At 38.1% G+C, this 22,971-nt stretch overlaps 1 protein-coding gene across 3 annotated transcripts; it reads left to right on the plus strand.

Annotated features, from left to right (window-relative positions):
• Positions 1 to 6,707: 6,707 nt before the first annotated feature.
• On the plus strand, positions 6,708 to 22,860 carry lipea (lipase, hormone-sensitive a). 3 transcript variants are annotated; one of them, XM_081376414.1, is made up of 11 exons: positions 6,708 to 7,243; positions 11,521 to 11,773; positions 16,494 to 16,778; positions 16,935 to 17,025; positions 17,441 to 17,586; positions 18,057 to 18,242; positions 18,449 to 18,601; positions 18,702 to 18,846; positions 20,174 to 20,401; positions 21,464 to 21,843; positions 21,922 to 22,860. In XM_081376414.1, the coding sequence occupies exons 2-11, from the start codon at positions 11,531 to 11,533 to the stop codon at positions 22,153 to 22,155; spliced, it is 2,091 nt and encodes a 696-aa protein (XP_081232540.1). In that variant the 5' UTR covers positions 6,708 to 7,243; positions 11,521 to 11,530; the 3' UTR covers positions 22,156 to 22,860. The 3 variants fall into 3 exon arrangements, with proteins under 3 accessions (XP_081232540.1, XP_081232538.1, XP_081232539.1); XM_081376412.1 differs by lacking the exon at positions 6,708 to 7,243 and adding an exon at positions 9,814 to 10,070; XM_081376413.1 differs by lacking the exon at positions 6,708 to 7,243 and adding an exon at positions 9,866 to 10,078.
• The last annotated feature ends 111 nt before the right edge of the window (positions 22,861 to 22,971 follow it).

Here is a 22,971-nt window from a genome sequence, read left to right on the forward strand (position 1 = left end):
ACAAAGGTTTTGGTTTGGCTATGATATAGAGGTAGAAAACATTTACATAAATAATAAGGCTTGAGGATAGATAACATGATGTTCCATGCTGGCTCAGACGCTTTGAGGACGTCATCTCTGCGAGGTTTACTCTACAATGCCTCAGACAGTATTGTCTGCTTTGTTTTTTGTTCTGTTCAATAAAGAGAAATTCTTTTATTTAACAGTTAAGAGAGGTAATTTGTGATACTGCAACCCGTAGCAAACCCAAAAAGCAGATAAACCTCAAGGCTTGTTTCAGATTAGCTTTTTTAAAAAAAAACACACACAGTATGTCAAAAACCAAGGGAATATGAAGTGTTAAAAATGATAGCTAAATGCACCTGAAAAAGCTTTGTCATGCATGCCCATAAAGCATCATTTATTTTTTAGCACAGAGAGAATTCTGTGACTTCCTTCCTATACTTTTTTTTCCCCTTTTTTTTTAACTAACTTTATTAGGGCAGCAAATTTTAAACAAGAAAGCATAAAGATTTTATGTACTGTCTCTTTTTCAGTACCAGCAGTTTCCCTAATGTACTCTGAGCGTATGTCTTTCAGCCCCAAGGTGGAACACACTGTAATATTTTGACTTTACAGGCCTCGTGAAACTGGTTGTGTCACAGGAACGAGGGTTTGGCCATTAACAAGCCTCCTGAGTGGCTTGCTAATATTTACTGTTACCAGTGAAGGACTTCTCAGCTAGCAGGAAAGCACATTTTACAGCTGATTTAGATGAAGGTCAGAACACCATGAACCTGCATTGACCTGCATTTACACGGGGGACACACCCGTTATGTGTATTTTATTGTAAAATCAAATCAATCAAACATCGCTGTCATGCTGTAGAACATGGTTTCTGTTAACTAAATGTTGATCCTTTAGGTTTCCGGATTTGGGAAAATACTTGCGGTCTGTTTGCATTGATGGGATTATAAAAGGATGACTCACAAGGATGAGTAGTGTATCACTTTCATAGACATTTTCCTCCCTGTATGCTTTCAGAAAATACATGAGCGTACAAATGTTTTAAAGAACAAACATGCATTTATTTAGCTTTAGAGAGGACATTTTTTATTTCAATTAAATGTTATGAATTAAACAGCTTGTGAACATACTTTATAACTTGACAAACACTAAATAATCTGCAAACCAAAAAGTATTATGCAAACAATTTAAGACTTTTCTCCATAAAAGATTTTTTAAAATTGAGTCAAAAACTGTAGGGTTCTATATAACCTAAGAGGGCACTTTAGTCATAAAAGTTACAGTTTTGTTTAAGTGTAAATATGTGTAATTTAAGGTACTATGATATAGCATTGTGATTTACACAAACAGGACATGCTCCTGGATCAACATCCGTTGTTGTTCCTGCAACAGTGTTTTTATCAACGAGTCAATATTGTGCTGACTTTCAGATAAGTAATAAAAAAAAAAATTGTACTATTTAGCTTTAAAAATACATCTTTTTAAAAGATCACTGGAATATCTTTTATTTCTATCCTTTTTTTTTTTTACAACATTTGAATTCCAGTAGTTCCTATTGAAATCTCTGACTTTTGATTGCACTGCCAAAATATGAGCTCAATTTAAAATCTTATCTCAAACAGGACCTAATCAGTGATATAAACTTGAACATTTACATCGGCAGAATGTCGTTCACACGTCTTACTGGGAATGTTTTGATGTTTCTAAGATGAGAAAATATTTTAAAAGTTACAACTTGAGGAGGAAAACGCGTGTGGGGGTGAATCAGATGAGTTAAGTTTACACAATAAAGCATGTTGTGGCAATAGTGTCATTGTAGAACTATGGGTAGTCAATTTGGTAACATGAAAGCTGACCTCTCTCCTTTTCTTGGAAATCATAAAAAGTTGAATTTAATTAATATTTACCTTTTACCTAACTAAATATATAGGCTACACTAAAGACTGGGGTCGGTGATATTTTTCTGAAAGAATTATTTAATGCTTACCAAGGTTGTGTTACATTGTGAACTATTACTACAGAATAAAATACCTGTTTTCTATTTTAAAATATAATTTATTCCTGTGATGGCAAAGCTGAATTTTCAGCAGTCATTACACCAGACTTTAGTGTCACATAATCCTTCAGAAATTATTCTAATATGCTGATTTGGTGCTAAAGAAACAATTCCTATTATCAATGTTAAAAACAGTTGTGCTGCTTGATATTTTTGTGGAAACCGTGATGCATTTTTTTTTTTTTTCCAAAAGAACATTTAATTGTTGTTTTATTATTGTCAGGAATTGCGGTAATGTAGAAATCGCACGACGAGGAAAAGTTCAAGGAAACAAACTTTAACAGCATAAACTCAGAAGATAGCATACACTTAGAATAAAATTACACAGGTGATACATTGACAAAGACAGACATCGAATGGGAGGAAAAATGAACTTAAGTAGACGGATCAAACAAAGGGAGCTAATGAGATAATTAAGACACAACAGGTGAAATGGATGACTAATGATGACAACTCAGGAAAATCAGGTTACACAAGACTGAACCAAAAACACAGTGAAACCATGCATGAAATAATTATTATGTATATATTATTTTTGTAACAAAGTATACTGCCTCTTTTCTCAATATATATATATATATATATATATATATATAGTGCTGTGAATCGATAAAAAAAAAATTAACTAGATTAATCACACATTTTTTAAAAACACGTTTTAAATAAGTTTTTATAAGTTTTAATATTTTATAATGTACTAATTTCACAGTAATCTCCAAATTAATGTAGAAACAACATAAAGACAGTATATTTTAAATACTTGTTTAATGCATATTTTTTATGAATGAAGGCCAGTATTATTGCAGTATTAATATTATATTGATACAGCTACTGGTGTCTCAATTTTTTTTTTTTAAACATTAATTATAGCCATTCAACATTACAGTGTAATTGAAAGCTATCAATTGTTTAACATTTATTAGACTTAAAAAAATAACAACTTTTAATTTAATACTTTAATTTAATACTTTTTAATTTAAACTAATACTTTAACTTTAAACAATCCACACATAAACCCATAAATGTAATATTTGCCTGTGCCCTGTGAAATAGACAGAAATTGAATAAGTTATCAGTCAGTCTGCATAAATTTATAAACTGACCATAGATTAACCTTTATTAAAGCTACAAAAGTTCTTTAGTCATTGAGCAGCGAGTAATTTTCTCTGTTACCTTTGTTCTTTGATTAACATTAATGACAGAGAGAATTAGTAGTTGCTGTCACTTTAAGACCTGCCGCTACTGCACATCTCACACGTCCCATTTTCTCACAAAAAAAACAAAGACTTTATTTAACTCATTTAAGACTGCTCTTATGAGAGGTCTGTGCGCTGTGTCTGTGTCAGGAGGACCATAAAAAAAACAATCAGGACATTTATAGACAGCGCATTCTCTTTTGTCTTTTCACTCTTAAATGGTTTAAAAGCATTTGCATGAATAAGAGCATGATCATATAATGTAATGATAGCCAAAAGATGACAGGAAAAAACCAATGGCTGCCTTATTGCGTTATATATATATATTTATTGCACTACGTGGAGGTAAAGAACCAATCGACATGAAACGGAGTGCATTCAAATCGTTTAATGAACTGCTAGCTGTATCGTGGTCATTTGCACACATTGACAAGTTTAAGCTGTTATTGATGTTTGCAGCGTGATTTCCGATCTCTGTGTGCGAGTGATGTGTGTGTGTTCACTTCAATTAAAGCAGCATATTAATATAGAACGGTGATTAAACTGGATCTAAATGACTGGCATTTTAGTACCATGATAAAACTGAACCTACTGACTCAAATGTGCAACTGAAAATTAACATTTGGTCATCACAGACAATGACTCTTTGTGCTGCCTTCAAATGGCCAAACTTGATGCAGTTGATCAAAGATGAATGCAGGGGCAGTCCCCATAAAGCCACTCCCTTGCCCCACCTCGGCCATTCAGACCACCGTGCCCTTTATACCCATATACAAATCATATACAAAACTACCAACAACATCAAAGATGAGATCAGCAGGACTGCTTTGATGGCTCTGATGAGCATGTTCAAAAAGAGGTTAAGGTTTAGTTAGCATGATCTAGTTTGCTGCTGGCAAATGCTTTTCCATTCAAAAGTAGCCTTGTATTCTTATGTATTTGGTTCTACTCACGTATATTTACTTACGTGTCTATAGACACTGATGCGTAAAATATTGGCATGCGTAAAATATTAACTTTACAGATGTACAAATTTGTACGAATCCCTATTTATGAATATTAAAATCGTGGCATAATCTTGATTCTGTTGTAATCAATTGTCATATTAATTACAGGTTTTGAGTCGCATTGACAAAAATCAGAAAGAAACACAAGTCTTAAATACAGAGGACAAACCAATCAACGAAATGAACAACAGGTGTAATTGATAATCAAACAATTAATAACCAAGGTAACCAACTGAACACACAGGAAACAGAACTAAACACATGCAAAACCCACCCAGACAGACACAAAATCTAGATAGTCCCTTACTATTCTACACCATCAAGAAGGCACGTCTACACGCCTTAACAAAAACAACATCAACAACAAAGTTCAACAGAGGAGGGCAGGAGGGGGCTTAGGAGGTGGGCACAGGGCAGGCACAGGGGAGAAACACAGGAGTCAGGGTGAAGCAAACAACGGAAGAGTCTAGGGAGGAGTATATGGAGGCAAAAACCAGGGAGGAGTTAATAGGAGGAGGTATCAGGGTGGAATCACCAGCCATAATCCCAGAGCGAAAGCCTACGGCTTAGAGATGCGCGGTTGGCGGTTACAGCCGCGGACTCCGCGGATAAACCGCGGATCGGGCGGATGACGTGACGAAAAATAATATTTTAATTCAATTCGGGCGGGTGGCGGGCGGTTGAACCAATCAAATGAAAAATATTATGTATACAGCAATCAGCGGATGGCGGGCGGGTGCGGTTTTGAAAATTGGTCAAAAACGTTGGTGCGGATGGATGGCGGACGGATGATGAGTTTTGTGATGCGGTTGCGGATGAAATAATAGCCCATCCGCGCATCTCTACTACGGCTTGAAGACTGAGGAGTTGGGGTGGTGGAGGGATGCTGAAAAAACTGTTTTGGGGTAGAGGTAATTTGGCTATACATATACCTCCTCTCGTGCTAATTAGGTTGATTATCTGAACATGCTCCTCCCGAATTTTGTTAATAAAACATCATTTCATGAGTTTATACTTGCATGTAATCAGATATAGTAAAAAGTATGCATATTTGGCGTGGTGTCAAGGGGGAGGGCTCAGAGCTTGGAATTTGGCCCAAACTCAGAGTACTCCCCCAAAGAAGCAAATACATATGGGACAGCCGCCTGAAGACAGCATCAGATGGGTTGGCCCCGCCAGCAGTCCAAAAAGGGGCTTTTAATTCTTTTAACCACCCGACCAGGAGGGCTCACACAGCATCCGATGGGAGCTTGCTGCTCACGGCATCAGGCAGGTCGGCCCCACCCGCGGTCACCGGGGGAAGTATGATATTCTCACCGCCCGACCAGGAGGACACATGTCATATCTGACTGGAGCTGGGGCCCATGGCATTGGACAGTAAGCCCTGCCAGCAGTCGAATGGGGCACCTACTTGAAGTAGGGGCTTTGCAAAATTGGGTCTGTAATTAACTGTCCCCGTCACTGCCTCCGAACAGGGAGCCCACACTGCAATGCGAAGGGGGTGTCTGGTGGCAAAAAACGGGCAAGCTCTCATTGCATCCTATTTATAGGACGGCTCGACCAGCGCTTCACGGGTGTAATTGAGGGAGCCTTTGAACGTAGGAGCTTGCGGTTGCTGTTGTTGTTATTATTGGAGTTTGGTGTGCTGAGTACGTTGGAGTTTGAAGAGGGCAGATACAGTGGGTTTGAAGTTTGATGGACTGGTTAGCTGATGAGCTTGATGGGCTTTTTTGATATGGAACTGACTGGATCTGATATAGCTTTTGAAAGCGTGTGATAGTTCCTAGCATCTGAGAAAAATAATCATAGCGTCAAGAGTGTAGGCAGTATTGATGGAATGGTATCCTAATCTGAGAGCGGAGATACATTTGATGAGTATTTCTAGGGTTATGGGTTGTCTGGAGTCACGGCGGGTGGGTTTGGATCATTGAATGCCTTTGTTTAGGACGAAGGTTTGTGGATTATTTATCTCAGGGGAGGGAGTGCCGTAGATCAGCTAGTGAAAAATTGGATACCGCTTGATGGACCCAACTTGGAGGTCTTTAATGCTGTTGAGGTATGAGATAAATTAGGTGATGTAGAGAAGGGAAAAGTCGGGAAACAACATGTTATACGAGAGATGGATGTGTCGTGGAGGGGTTTTAATGGGTGGGTTATGGGAATATTATCTCTGAATATTGAAGAACTGGAGTTGGGGATGGGTCCGCTTCTGGAGCCAGCACCCTGAATCTCTGCAAGAATCTGCGCTCTAATGTTGTGAGCCACTGTGGGTGGCTCCGAGATGGGGTGGGACAGGCAGCAGTGTTGCAGTGAAGAGAGTAAACTGTGATTGAGACTGGAGAAGGGAGTTAGGAGGGTGAGGAGCCAGGGCTGCAATGGGAGGCTGGCGGGCATTGCTACGTACAGTACCTCGACAGGGGGAGCTGTGGTCAAGGGCTGAGCAGGAGAGGGAGGCGAGCAAGTTTTGCAGCAATGTTTGCTGAAGGCCTGCCGCTGTGGCATGACACTCGAGGTTGGCTGGATGTTGTGCAGGAGGAAGATGGTGGTGTCGAGAGCAAGTTCGGGGCCCTGTGGGCTTTGCTTGCTCTATAGCTGCCTTGGAGGCTGTATTTAGGTGAGAGGTAGGCTGATTGCTAGGAGACATACAGATTGTAAAGCTGAGATTTATCCATTCTCCATAATAAATGGACTTCTGAGCTGATCAACGCTTGCCTCAATCCTAGTACTGTCCACTTTTCGATTGGAGGTATTGTTGGGATGGCAGAAGTATAATAGGACACCGGGGAGTGTGGCGGATGTCTCGCAGGTGGGGGTGAGGGCAGTCTTTAAAAATCAGGCAGAGAGTGATCCTCGGGCCAGCGAGTTACGGCGGAGGATCAGAGTAGAAGTGAGCCTCGTCAGCGAAGGGAAAGATTTCAATCTCGGACATGATAGCAATCGGTCAAGGACAAATGCTGGAAAACTGTTATGGGGTAGAGGTAAGTCGGCTATATATATATTACACTTTTACACTGTTATTTTTTTCTTTATAAACTGTACATCTTTTTTTAAGAAATAGTTATGGGTAGGTTTAGAGTTAGGAAGGGCATTAGCAACTCAAAATATAATTTTAATGCTATATTGTTATTAAAATTTGAATTTTCCTACTCATTTTCAACCATTATTTTTTATATATTCTTTTAATAGCCTCTAAAAAAATGGTTATGTTTGGGTTTTGGGGTAGGGTTAAGGGATCTAAAATGTAGCTTTAAAATAAAGGGTAATTATACCAATATCTTGTCCAGGCTGATTTTGCAAGCAACATATAAATTGTCAAAATTTCATTATAGATGTTTTACCAGGTGTAGTGGGGTCATGCTATCCATCAAAACTGAATCCTTGTTTATGATTTCTATTTTGGTTCAATAAGTGACAATATAGCCTGGAATCTGAACTCATTTATCCTACAGACACTAAGAAACTTTAGATAATTGGAATAACCACCTCACTTTGTAACTGATACTTGCCTTCCTGAGCAAGAGGTGTCAATAACTCTCATACAGTCATACTAAACTCAACCACAGGCCTTTCTCACTCACAATTGCATTGCATAGCAACAGAGCACTAAAGCAATTTGCATTAAGAAATTGAAAGTTTACTTTAAGCAGTGAAGAATTGCCGTAGAAACTGTATTAAGTCCTAAAAACAGACATTTGTTGGCCCTTTAAAGATAAGATGAGATAAGAAAATATAAGATAAGACAGTTTGACTGAGACAAACAAAAAAAGAAAACTTGTTACTTTACAGATTTAAAATGTAAATGATAAGAAAAGAGTTATTTTACTATACATCTTCCTTGTTATTACTATACATCTTAAGCAGCAGGTATGAAGGACCTATAAAAAAATATCCACCACTGACTGATTTTTTTTCAGTTTGCATTTTATTTCTTTTTTTATTCCAATTCTACTTTAAAACCAACTGTTTAGCAAACAGGACTGGCAGAAAATCTCTTTATTTTATGTTTGAACTCTTATCAGCTAAACCCCTACTTAAGCTACCAGTTAGCTTCCATGACTTTTAAGTAAGCTATACTGTCTGGAACAGCAAAGTGATGCTATTGATGCTCTCTTTAGGTATAGCCATCAGTATGGGTGATGCCAGGCCAGAGCATGCTGGATATGAAAACTGAGTTGTCATCTGTAACATGAGAAACAAAAGAATAGAGCCAGAGCTGGTGACAGCTGGTGAATGGCACTTTAGGCCATCAGGTGTATAGAGATTCAAATGTTAGTGTAAAATGTTAGGGCATCACACCTAAAAGCTCAGAGATGTGACATACAGTTCTTTCAGCTCTGATTTAAGTGGAAGTAGCCTATATTTAAAGAACTACATGGTTTGAATAATAATATTTCATATACTATATATAGTGGGACATTAAGAGATTGAGTGCTTCATGGCCTTGAAGAATTTCTGTCTGTTAAAGAAGCTGTTAAAGATGTGAAGAATTTGAGGTCATTTGAGTCATTGAGGGCTGTACGATATTAAAGTATTATAAGAAATCCTAAAATAGACACAGACTGGAAGCTGCCTCTTTATAGATGAGATAAGAAGGATAAGATAACGCTTTATTCATCCCCTTGGAGAAAATTTTAGTCTTACAGCAAAATGTAATCTAGTAAGAAATGCATGTGACCGCGTGGTATTTTAATCCAAAGTCACAAAATTAGACTATACATTCTCAAAAATATGTATTTCTGCATGTTGACACACTGGTTTATCATCCAGAGAGGAGCCAGTTTTCTCTTTGACCACCAGAGGGTGTCACGTGAGAATGAGGCTGAACATGAAATCAAATATCTTGGTAATGACTGCCACTCTGTGCTCACTGTGACCGTTTAGCTGTGGGGGGAAAAAATAATAACAACAGTAATAGTAGGCTAAAACCCATTTAAAGAATTGTATTATTATCTAATTGATTACTTTAAAAAATATTTTTTTTTACTATAGTTGTAGACTAATTTTTTCTGTTTATTTTCCATGCAAGGTAAGACAGTTTTTACTTTAGTGAATAGCCTATTTCACAGGGTGGGCCTATTTTCTGATTGCCAATTTGTCTATGCACATACCTTAAAGTTAACATAGCTATTAGTATATGTAGGCCTACTATTAGTGTAGGCTATTATATCTACTAATATAATTTATAAATTATTATTAATTTATAACATTTTATTAAGTAAAACTGCCATTAAACAGCCTATTAATAGGCATAGCAAATATCTAAAATGCAGATATAGGATTATAAAACTCCAAACATACTCTTGTGCAACAGTAGGCCTTCACTGTATTGATATTATTATTATTATTATTATCATTATGTTTAGGCCTATGTGTGTAGGCTATGCATTTAGCTAAAGACTATATATTTTTATATAAAGGCCTACTAGTATTGTATAGTATTTGATTCGTCATACCACGCCATCTATGCGAGTGCGACTAAACTGGAATAGTGCACAGTGACAGTGGCAAAGTCCCATTGATTGCCATGGAAGCGGTCGCGTCGCGTCACGCGCGTACACAGGACTCTGCACTGAACTCGTGTACCCATGATGCTGTGAGTCAGTCGAAACTTTGACAGGCACGGAAGAGGATACAAGCAAGCAAAAAAAAAAAAACAAGACATCCTTTACCATACTATTTGGATATGAAAATGCACGAGTGTCGATAGCATTTCGCGACAGTGTGCTGTTCGATATGCGGTGCTGCTGTCAGCGATCGCTCGCCGTTCAGACGCAACTTGCAAACGCGCAGTTCATTGAGTGACAGGTAAGCAGGTAAGCGATGTTTTACAAACATTTCAGTTTGCTTAGGTAAAACTTTTAAGTGCGCGGGCTGCCGTTTTGGCCTTCGTCGCTTAAATTTGAGGGGGGCACGTTACAAAAACGTTTCGTGATATCAATTTCATCGCATAGAAAGTTAATGAGCATCAACCTATCGCACATTGGAGCTGTTCGGCAAGTGCTGCTGCGTCGCGCCAATTGGGTTGCCAGATCCTTTTGTATTTCATGCTGTTTCCAGGACTGGTTACTGTAATAGGCCACACCATAGCCTTTATTGATAAATACTGAAGAAAACGGGCGACACAACTGAAAAACGTTTGTCAATCAAGAAATTAACATGTTGAATGCTGTCCTCCAACATCCATTTTCTCTAAAAAAAAAATCTGTTTCCCCTTGTCTATCAAAACAAGCCATTCATAAAAATGAATGTTTAAATATTTTAATACTGTATTTTAATTACTAAAAAAATATTAATATTTAAGTATTTCATAATTATTCATGCACTTTTACAATGTTGACAACATCCCTTATTTTGCAAATCACATGACACCGCAGCGGTATGTTTGTCTTTCTGCTCATCTACTAATAAGATCTAAATAAGGAAAATTCTTACATGGTGGTGGGTTCAAAGTGCAATGGGGTTTTTTTTTTTTTTTTTTATTGATCAGATGTGATTGTTTTCCTCAACCACACAATCTTATTGTGAAACAGTGAAAGCAAATTGGAATCTCCGAGTGTTTATTGAGTCGAGTTCTGAATAGGGATCAGTTCAACTGTAACAGTGGCTGCAGTGCGTAAGTGAATAATTCATTTCTAAGCTATGCTCCCCAGCCGTGTTTGAGTCTGGTTTCCTTTACAAATTTTGCATTTCCCCAGGCAAAGAGTTTAAATTGATATTTTACAGGTCACGACTGATTAGCCTACTGCATCTAATGATAAAGCGGGTCTTTTATTTGGCTACTGAAATCCAGTGTCGTGACATGAGCCATTAGCACTTTATGGAACTCCTATTCCAATAATTATCGCAGATGATAATCAAATGCTTTTAGGAGTCTGTGTCACACATCACTAAATATCATTTATAAGTATTACAACTGTAATTTGGAGTTCCTCCAAGCATGTGTTTTCAGAGTGGCCAGTTTTTTACATTCTTTTGGACTTTGATGACGCAAGGGTTGGATGCTGCAAGAATATGCTGTGATCCCACATTGAGTCTTTGTGTCTGTTGACAAAGGCCGGTCTCTACTCTCTCTCTAGAACACAATAGTTTATATTCATGATAGTTTGGCCTTTGCCTGACAGAGTTTTATTGTTTGTGTTTTGTGCTTTGATACCTGTTCCATTCACATTCATAGAGATGATGTTGTATATTTTTGAAGGTGTTTTGGATTGTTCGACATTTTCATTGTTGATGTCTCTGTTCTCGCCTCTCTCAGTTTGTCAGACATGGACCATAAGGATGTATTCGCAGCATTGCAGACAGTATGTTCAGATGTTATCTTGGCTCTTAATGGATCCGTCAGCAGCTCTTCACATGTGGACGCTACGAACCGTCTGTTGGGGGTGATGAGGCAGGTTCAGGAACATGGTCGTGCTGTGGAACCCTTGATCACTGGCTTTACTACTGTTTATCACCATTTTGATCTGGATGCGCAGACACCTGGCAATGGATATCGGACCTTAGTCAAGGTAACTGCTAGTTGTGTGTGGATAAAAAAAAGGAATTTTTAAAGTTTCAAATCTCATGTTTTATTTGCAAATTAGGGGTTAGATGCAAACAATGGCATGACCAAAAAAAGTGGTCTAGATAAATGCTCTTGGCTGTAATTTAGTTGTTTAGTAACTTTATACCTGTTAATGCTTTATTATGGTATATCAATTCCATTTGAAGTTTCATTTAAGTGATCGTTTTAATGATTAAAAGTATTTTATTATTATTATGTAAATCTAAATGTAAATGCAAATAAAGGGAAAAAATTGGGGGTAGGTCTAACACTAGTAGGCTATTCAGAAACACTACAGCAAGTGAGTAAAGTAATCAAATGTAAAATAACACTGATAGTCTTTTAGTCCTGACTAAATTAAATACACATGCTGCTATTAATTCTGATTCCTTACAATTAAAGCTATCTTTTGTTGTTTTGACGACAACATTGACAGACACATTGTCACGTTAAGAGCTAGTGCACGGATCCATTACTGTTTTCATGCCTGTCACACTGTCACGCGCGTTTTATACATAACCGACTGTTTACGAGTATACTAACCAATACCGGAATTTTGATATAAAGGCGATATATTCCGCGAAAAATAACTTATGTTACTCGCGAGCTGTTTGTGAGGCGGCTTTACTGTATGTTTGCACGCAGAGAAAACCATCTCTCAGAGAGCGCGCTAGTACTGGATAGTTAAAAATCGCTTGAATGTTTAAACAGATAAGAAGACTTGAAAAGACGTGGAAATGATAAACTTTAGTTACGATCAGGCGCGGATTTATGGGTGGGCCTGGGTGGGCACGTGCCCACCCAGATTGACCGGTGGCCCACCCAATCAGATTAATAAAAACAATTTAAATTTTTAATTTTAATAATAATAATAATGAATTAATAAATAATTTCATTTTAATAGTTTCCTGAGGACATCTATGTACAATAGCTACGAAAAATAGCTACAAAAGAAAAATATTATGTCGGCATATCACGTGTCAGTCCAGTAATGCTATCACGCAACACCACTCTCTACTTGCGACTCGCGTGACAGACAGATGAACTTCAGGTTTAAAGCAGCCGCGGAGGGCTGACTGACATGAGTACAAGGTAGTTAAATTCACTACCTACGTACCGATCTGCTATAGTTGACATATTTATCAGGCGTTTGTGTTACATAGGCGTAATTTGCGAGTGGGGCGGGTGGGACATGTCCCCACCACTTTTTAAAACATTTCGCGGCACGAATGTACCAATTCTACAAATAAACATCTCCAGTTAACCAGCAGAGCATTCATTTCGTTCGTTTGTTAAATAAGAGACGATCTAGCGCTGAAATGTGTTTTTTAAATCAAGTGATGAAAGTGCTTGTTGCCGCTGCGATCAGTGGCGCTGATACAGTGTTCTCTCGTGTGGCTCGCGCACACACCGCACTGTCTTGACTCGACGCGCGCTTCAATCCGTTGCGGATACTCTCTATTCGTTCTGGTGAAATCACACATCATAATGCACACGTGTCCCTCCTTGATATACAACCACTGATGAACATAATCAGTTTTGATGAAAAAAAAAAAAAACACTAGGCTGGTGCGGACTAGATCCCACAACCTCTGACACTGTTGGCGAAAGTTCTACCACTGGACCATTTAGGTGTACGTTGTTCAAATAAGCGAATCTATGTATTTTACTCACACAACAAATCTATTATACAGCATATATTTGGCTACATCTCATTAAACGACAAATGTAGCATACTATTTAAATCGATGGACATCGTAATGTTATTGTACAATGTACATATATCTAATTTAGCAAAGTTACGCCACTGGGCGTGTATATAAGCTTAAAAAACCGAGGCCCCCCCGTATATTCACCAGGCCCACCTATTAATGACATTCTGTATCCGCCACTGGTTACGATGCAATGTTGGCCCGATTGTGCAAGAGACAAATCCGTCATGTCTCGCGAGAGTGTAGTATAGCCGCCGGTTGCGCTTGACGCTTGCCTTGTTCAACCCATTTTGAGAGAGAGAGAGAGAGAGAGAGAGAGAGAGAGAGAGAGAGAGAGAGAGAGAGAGAGAGAGAGAGAGAGAGAGAGAGAGAGAGAGAGAGAGAGAGAGAGAGAGAGAGAGAGAGAGAGAGAGAGAGAGAGAGAGAGAGAGAGAGAGAGAGAGAGAGAGAGAGAGAGAGAGAGAGGACGCAGCACCGCTGAACACTCAAGCTGTCTGTGAAATTGCGTCTCTCAGATAGTTTTAAAATGATTTATTTAACTTTATAATCTGTGTTGGTTCATTTACTCATACAATCTACCTGCTGGTTGTTTCACGCTTTATAACTGGGATTATTATAAGTGGCATGAATTATTAAAATGATGCGCAATACCCGCGCCGAAATTCGAGCCCTGTGCTAGTATCTCTTCCTCGCGTACCTTCATAGCTGCAGTAACAGTTTTCTTGCATATTTTGCAAAATATTGTGCTTTGTTGTTGTAGGTCTGACCTCTTGTAACCAAACTACTTCCATTCTATTGAAGTAGCTCTCTTTTTATGTACTAAATCGTCGTCGAAGGCTGACATGCTGCTCTACTTTCAGACTGGTGTTGTTGTTGTGTGAGTAATGCCGAGTTCAGACTGCACGATTTTAGCCCCGATTTTGGCTCGCCGACAGGTTTTGAGAAATCGCCGTCAAATGCCCGAAATCACAGGCAAATCGGTGCTCGTTCACGCGAGTGACAATCACGCAGTGTGAATGAGCAAAGACGCGATCTGAGAGAATCGCCGACGAGTCGCCGACACCCGTGAGATAATTGGCATGCTAAATATCTGGACCTGTCTGCGATTCAAAATCCTGCTGTGTGAAAAGTGTTTTGACTGAAAACTACATCGGCGATGACCGATAGCCAATGAGAGAGCAATATACAGAGTAGCGGGGTGTTCGGGGAGGAGTTATAGGCCACAATATCAGTATTTTAATAGATATATTTACAATTATATCAAACAGAAACAAAGCACAAACATTTGCTTATCCAGCAGCACATTGCAAAATTATTTATTTACCCCCAACTCTCTTTGCAGAACACACAGTCCTTGCTCCCCTGGTCTTCCCAGCCATTTCCTCATGCATAATATGTTTTTCTTTTTCTCCTTTTCGCTGCAAATCAGTGCACAGACAATTTGGATCGCAAGCCTCTTGCAGGCTATAATTTTAATAACAATTTCAGTCTCGCGCGAGAACTGCGGTCTACGCACGCGGGATTTTGCGCTATTTCCTTTCTCGCGTGTGTTTGGTTGCGAAACGTAGTTTGCGGACCAGACAGAAGTTGTCGGCGATTCTTCCTCCTGAAAGTCATGCAATGTGAAACCTCCTGTCGCCGATGCATCGTGCAGTGTGAACACACCAGCAACTGAATGTTACCCCAGATAGTCACGCAGTGTGAAAAGAACAGTGACCCGACTACTTTGAAAATCGTGCAGTCTGAACTCGGCTTTAGAGAACGTAAATGCGCCATGTACATCATCGCGTCGGTATCATTGATATCGCGATATGACACTTTTTTTTATCATGTATAAAAAGTATACCGGTATTATCGTGGACGGTATATGATATGGCACAGCCCTACTAATTCAGTCATCAAAGATTAAATTATTGTTGTGCAGAAAAAATATACTTACTGTTGTACACCTCGGGTCGTTAGCGACCCTATACAACTTTTATCAAAATGAATGGGAAAACAGGCAGTCTTTTATAATAAAAAAAAAAAAAAAATCTTGTTACATTGTTTGTAATGAATTGATTGAGGAATACTAAGAAGGTTGATGTCCAACTTTAAAAAATGAGAAGGAGGGTAGTGAATGACGTTACGGGTCGCTAAAGACCCGAGGTATGCGTTTAAGTGTTAATAATAAATTCTATAATAATTAATAAAACATAAATTCTATTTACTACTGTATCTCTGTGTCTGATTTAAAGCAGCCTGAATGCTTGATCTAACAAGTCATAACTGATGTAAAAAAGTCATTTTTACACTTCTGGTTAAATATTGCTCTTCAAACATCAATAACAGCTTTAATTTGTCAATGCTGGCAAATGACCATGGTACAGTATGAGCAGGATAATCCACAGCTAGCCGTGCATCGGGTGGTTCTTTGCGTCTACGTTGTGCATTAAAATCGTTTATACCATGGTCTACTCGATTCTGATTGGCTGCAGGGTGTCCATTAAAAAGTGATAATGTACACCTAGGATGGCGTCCCGTCAATTTGCCTGATGACAGTTCTAAATGATTGCGCTGGCTCAAACTCACTGATCAACTGCTGCGGTCGGGTCGCTGTGGCCACGTTGCTTGGCAACGCCTGTATACGCGAGATATTAAATAGTGCGCTCGACTTAATAAATAAAAACCCTCACGATTTTTACTCTAAAACACATTAAAGTATTATTAATTGATTAAATATTTCTTTCTTTCGTAAGTGACCATGGTATAAGCGGGTTAATGCCCTTCGAGGTGTCCATTGTCAGGTATTAATGGACTTCGGCGGAGGCAACCGTCCTCCGCTCACGCCTCGCCGTCGTCCATTAATACCTGATAATGGACACCTCGAAGGGCATTAACCCTTACTTAATGCACAGCTAGCCATGGATTATTTCTTATTTATTTGCCTTAAAATCCACAAAAGGAGGCCATTGACTTTCCTTTTCTCCATAGGTGGTCCATTCCTGCGTCATCCACATCATCCAGAAGGCCCGTTACATCGCATCAAACTGCACTGGAGCTTTTTTCCGATTGGACCATAATGTGACAGAAGTGGAAGCATACTGTAGTGCCCTGTGCCAGCTGCGAGCGTTACTTTACTTGGCACAGATATTACTCAATGACAATGCCCACGGTCAGCTCTATTCACAGGACGAAGGGGGTTTAAGCAAGAGGTTTGTGCAAGAGTACATCTCCATGCACAAAGCTTGTTTCTATGGCCGCTGCTTAGGCTTCCAGGTGAGATAATGTGAACATTTCTTTTGCAAAAGTTTTTACAGTATTAACAAGCACACATAAAGGTTTTTATCGTTTCACTGATGCACGAAGTTTGTGATGTCTATGCAAATTTGTTCCAGAAACACAAAGTCTCTATTTCTTTGTCTCTCCTACAAGTTTCCCCCCTCTCTCAGGCCTTTTCTACAGACAGTGGTCATCAGTATGGTGTCCTTTGGTGAAAACTACAAGAAACAGCAGACTGGGCTTGGTAAGTGTAGACTCGATGGGTTGCATCAAAATCTCATAATATTAGGGCTACATGATTTATTCTTCTCATGCATTTATGTCTGTTATTTATAGAAGCTTTGTTTTCGCCACGGATTAATCTAAAATAATATAAATAAAAAAGGTAACTTTTTATCTTTTTTTCTCAGAATTGTGAGTTAATGTATCAAAATTCAGAGAAAAAAGTCTGAATTGCAAGATATAAACTCACAAATCGTATTTTTTTCTCAGACTTGTGAAAAAGTCGGTTCAAAATTCAGACTTTTTTCTCGCAATTCTGAATTTTTTTAGAAACAAGCTTCCATAGTTATTCCCATAAAATAATGAGGAAATTAGTCTCTTTCTAGTCTTACACAATTACTTATCCCTTTTGTCAATGAAGTTTGATTTATTTACAGGCATGGCTGCTCTTTCTTTCTTCACATCGGGCAAATATGTGGTGGACCCTGAGTTGAGGGGGGAAGAGTTTGAGCGCATCACTCAAAATTTAGATATGCAGTTTTGGAAAACCTTTTGGAACCTCACTGAGTCTGAGATATTATCAGTAAGTATACGTATGTTTATGCATGATTCTAAGTGAGAACCGATAAAACAACATCCATACCTTGTTATATTGTTCTTGAAGTTAAACTGTAGGTTCACAATGATATTTGCAGTACTGTTTGGGGTCAGTATGATTTTTAATGTTGTTGAATGTCTCTTATGCTAGTAAGTTTTTCTGTTTGAATATATATTTAAATGTAATTTATTCCTGTGGTGGCAAAGCTGAATTTTCTGCATCATTACTCCAGTCTTCAGTGTCACATGATCCTTCAGAAATCATTCTAATATGCTGATTTGCAATCGATGTTGAAAACATCCTTATTTGAAATAGACTATAAATGTATTTACCGTCACTGTTGATCAGTGTATTGCTTCTTTGCTGAATAAAAAGCCTATAGTAATTTCTAACTTTTGAACAGAAGTGTACTAAATAAGACAGATGGTATTTTCTTATTCTGTATTTCTCTAAAGAGTTTGACAAGGATTTCTTCCAGTGTGGTGCAAGTGAATGTAACATTAACTGTGCCAGCTGAAGGTCTGAGTTTGCCACTGGCCTCTGACCCCAATCTCTCAGTCGCTGTGAACCCTCCACTTGCACACTGGGGCCCTGGGCCAGTCAACGTGCGCTTGATCTCGCACACACTCCGACAAGGACAGGTTTGTGTTCGTGTCTTTAATGAAAAAGAAATAATTAATTACATTTAGGACAAGCAGCTATCCCTTAGTCTCTGGGGGATGTTTTCAGGTACAGCGAGCGTGATAAATGTTTTCAACATTCTTGTAATTAGTTAGAACGGCTGCTAAAGTTAGCGCTCAATAATCGGTTCTGCTGAATTTCCTCCATATTTGATCTCTTCCCACAGGACAGTGCAGAACTGTTAGCACTTTCTCGTCCTGAGGGGCCTCAGCTGTCTCTGCCGGGGAGTTTCAATCGTCAGACGGCTCCTCTTTCTCCTTGCCTGATCATACACTTCCACGGAGGAGGCTTTGTAGCACAAACTTCAAAATCACATGAGGTATGGCTGTGGCAGTTTTACCTCCCTGTATAAAGTTTCACATAAATGTTGTTGTTGTTGTTCCTAAAGGCCCTCTTTTTCTCTTCTCTATTTATCGTAGAATTACTTGAAGAGCTGGTCAAAGGATCTGAATGTGCCTATTCTCTCTGTGGATTACTCATTGGCTCCAGAGGCCCCGTTCCCCCGGGCTCTGGAGGAATGTTTCTATGCCTACTGTTGGGCCTTGAAGAATTGCCATTTGCTGGGTTTGTATCACACACCCCTCACCAGATAGAAGCAACTATTATACAGACAGTGATTGTTTTACATGGGGACATGCCGTCTAAATAGGCCGTCCTTGTTTAATTATGCTGTCGACTTTGCAACTCCCTTGTTCCTGTCAGTGAATTGATGTTGCATGATGCATTTTGGTTGATCTGATCACAAGTGGATTTTTCTTTACCATTTTAAGCACCTTTTTGTCTTTACATTTTCATTGTAAATTGTCCTATGTCATGACAAATGAAATCTTAAATACAAACATTCCATACAGTTTCTCAATTAATATGAGAATATTGTTAATAGTAAATGATAATATAAATATTAAAAACCTGCATGTACACTACCGTTCAAATATTTGGGGTCAATACGATTTTTTTGTAAATACATTTTATTTATTTCAGCAAGGACAGTAAGAACATTTATAATATTACAGTAGATTTCTGATTCAAATAAATTGTGTTATTTTGAACTTTCTATTCAGTTCAACTTTCTATTTCTATTCTAATCCTGAAAAAAATGTATCATGGTTTCCACCAAAACACTGAGCAGTAATAATAAGAAATGTTTCTTGAGCACCAAATCAGAATATTAGAATGATTTCTGAAGGATCATGTGACACTGAATACTTGAGTAATGATGCTGAAAATTCAGCTTTGCCATCATAGAAATAAATTACATTTTAAAATATATTAAAATAAAAACATTTATTTTAAATTGTAATAATATTTTACAATATTACTGTTTTTTTTATACAAATGATACAAATAAATGCAATCTTGGTGAGCCATAATAGACTTTCAAAAACATTAAAAAAAACTTCCTCACCCCAGACTTTTGAATGGTAGTTATAATAATTATAAAATATTTTTAGATAAAGTGTAACGTCACACTACAAAACTTCCAAAAAGTTTTTTTTTTTTGTCAAATGCCCAAAATTTGATGGCTGAATCAATTACATTTTTAAATTTGATGACATTCTAGTTTTTACAACCCAATCAACTTGTAATAACTCATGCGACACTCTCAAATTAAGGTTACAAAAAAACGGCATAGCTGTTATAGAAAATGACTTTTTAGTCTGTGTGCTAGTGAAATAAATGTTGATGCGAAGGATAACTTTAATTTAATCTCCATAGAATCCTATAGCCAAGACATGAATAACATGGTATTAAACACCTTAACTTAAGGTGCTGCAAAGAACCATTTGAACTTTATTTTTAGGTGTGTGAGCACAATAATAGGTGTGTGCATGACAAGCAATCCATGCCAACCATGCCTCAGGACTCTCTAAATGTTGATCTTGCTACACAGGCTCGACTGCAGAGCGGGTTTGTTTGGTGGGAGACAGCGCAGGTGGTAACCTGTGTATAACCGTCTCTATGAGGGCAGTGTCTCATGGTGTACGCGTTCCTGATGGGATTGTGGCAGCGTACCCAGCAACTCTGCTAACAACAGACGCCTCACCATCCAGACTACTCACTTTAATCGACCCTCTGCTGCCTTTGATTGTGCTCTACAAGTGCATCGATGCCTACGCTGGTGAGCTTTTGGATCAAGTCAAGTTGTGTATTTATACAGCGCTTTATACGGTACAGATTGTTTCAAAGCAGCTTTACAGTAATAAACAGGAACAAAAACAGCATCAATGTAGCAATATTCTTCAAATTGGAAACAATAAGTTGGGTTGTATTTCCAACTTCAGTTTCAACTATAAAGCAGTTTTACACTAGACAATATAGTGTCAAATCAATTCAGTTGTTCACGAGAAAATGTCATTTTTATGAGAAAAAATATAGGAACTATATAGGTACCAAAAGTCTGAGACCACCATTGAGCAAAATATTGGTTGAGCAATACATTTGTGTCAATATTTATTCATCTTTGTTAACGTTAGTTTATAAAAATACAAGTTAATTGTTAGTTCATGTTAGCTCAGGTCCATTAAATAATATTAACAGATAGAACTTTTGATAATAGTAATGTGTTGGTAAATATTGAGATTAACATTAACTAAGATTAATAAATGCTTTAGAAGTATTGTTAGTTCATGTTTACTCATGTAGTTATCCAATGTTAACAAATGAAACTTTGTTTTAAAGTGTTACCAAAATATTTCATATTTTTCTAAAGTATTTTCTTTCAAATTTATGTTATTAATATGACAATTTGAGAAGTTAAGTGAAAGTTTGAATTGAAAAATTAACATGAATTTTAGAAGGTCTTTAAGTTGTCTGTTTTTTAAAGGAACAATTGACCCTGTCATCATTTACTCACCCTCATGTTGTTTCAAACCTGTACGACTTTTATTTCTTCTGCAGTGTTTTTGTCCTTGCAATGAAAGTCAATGGGGTCCAATGTTGTCATGTTGAGTTTCCCCGCTCACTGTCAAATAGTGCAGAATCTTAAACGCTTCTAATTCATTGAAACAGGTTTACTGGCTTAAAGATTTTCATCTCAGACTTTTGGACCCCACTGTATGTTTCACCTAGTCGTGACAATTCTAGAATGTTCTATATACAGAATGTACAGTAATATTAAACCTTCTCTACAGCACCTTCATGATTACACTGTCTTTTCGGTCTCTGTCGCTCTCTTATTCAGGTGCGAATTGTCAGTCAGTACAGCCAGCTCAGCATTTAGACACCCTGACTGCTTTGGGACAGGACACTGTAAAGATGTTGAGTAACTTCGCCCAAGGAGCATCAAATTGGCTTCAGACTTTAATAGAGCCAAAGGCACCACCATCATCACCATCATCAAATGGTGCAACTACATCATCAAATGGTCCTTCACCTTCCAAGTCACATTATGTTAAGAGGCCACAGGAAGTCCAAGATTACCCAGAAAATTTTGAGCCTCTACGGTCTAGATGTCTGGCGGATATACAGACACCTCGCACACCAATAATGAAGAACCCATTTGTTTCTCCACTACTTGCTCCTGATAATCTTCTCAAGGGCCTTCCTCCAGTGCATATAGTGGTAAGACATGATGAATCTGCTTTTCCAGAGATAGTGCTCATTAGACTCTTATTTTAATGCCTTCATTGTTTTCCTCAGGCCTCTGCTTTGGATGCCCTGTTAGATGATTCAGTTATGTTTGCCAAAAAGCTGAGGAATATGAACCAGCCAGTGACGCTCACTGTGGTTGAAGACCTCCCTCATGGTTTCCTGAGCCTATTTCAGTTCTCCAAAGAAACCCAGGAAGCAGCAGATCTGTGTGTGAAACGAATAAGAGAAGTCTTCCAGCAAGAGGAACTGCCTGCTGATAAGAGGCAGCCAGGGCTTAATTAGACCACAAAAGTCTAAGAAATTACAGTGAATACATCTAAATAATAAATAAAGTGAAAGGTTCGAAACCCAAAATTAGGGTAGTCCATCCACCATCTAAACTTCTGGAAACAACTGTAGATCCAGCTTGCAGTACCAACATCATCATATCTGCTAAGCTTAATTTGCAGTCTTGCATCAATGTGATTCATTTTTAGATGTTCACAATGACCATTCACTGTTCTTTTCTGCCCTAACAGAATGTCTAAGCATCCACCAAAATGTCACCATTGTGCCTGTAGTGATGCAATAAGATCTAAGTTGCTTTTGCACTGCAAACCAACACGTTTTTTTTAAGCAACTGCACTGTGGCTTGTTTTTCTTGTTTTTAGCTAAAATCCAGTGGTTTGAATGTTTAAAAGTAGGGGTGTCAAACACACAGCCTTACTTTCTCTCATTTAATTTAACCCTTGTTCTGTGTTTAAAACCTTGTTCAAATATGACCAGCCTTTTAAAACTGCTTCTACGTGTCTCATTACTCTATATTATCAACAAATATTGGATTCAGTCTTTTTGTCTACTTGTTTTTTTTTTCAATTAGCACAAGTTTTGCATTTCTTTTTGGATCTGATGGATCGTAGGCCTCGTTTATCTGAGCTTATGTACCTCAATTTTTGACCGAAAAAAGCATTATTTGTGGATAATTTTGGCAATATTGAATAAAATTTGAAAAAAAGGTATCTCACTAGTGTGCTTTAATGTTTAACTAGGAAGTGTGTTTTGAAATGATTTTATTGTGTAGAAAATGGTACAGTCACACTTTGTTCCTGGTCAAAAATG

This window comes from Scardinius erythrophthalmus, assembly GCF_964197995.2.
Source record: "Scardinius erythrophthalmus genome assembly, chromosome: 10".
Classification (NCBI taxonomy): Eukaryota; Metazoa; Chordata; class Actinopteri; order Cypriniformes; family Leuciscidae; genus Scardinius; species Scardinius erythrophthalmus.

Bases quoted from the DNA above. Each gene is read 5' to 3' on its own strand.
- lipea (XM_081376414.1), top strand. From the start codon at position 11,531: ATGGACCATAAGGATGTATTCGCAGCATTGCAGACAGTATGTTCAGAT. The intron at 11,774-16,493 runs GTAACTGCTAGT...TTTTCTCCATAG, and splicing joins GATATCGGACCTTAGTCAAG to GTGGTCCATTCCTGCGTCAT. The intron at 18,602-18,701 runs GTATGGCTGTGG...TATTTATCGTAG, and splicing joins AAACTTCAAAATCACATGAG to AATTACTTGAAGAGCTGGTC.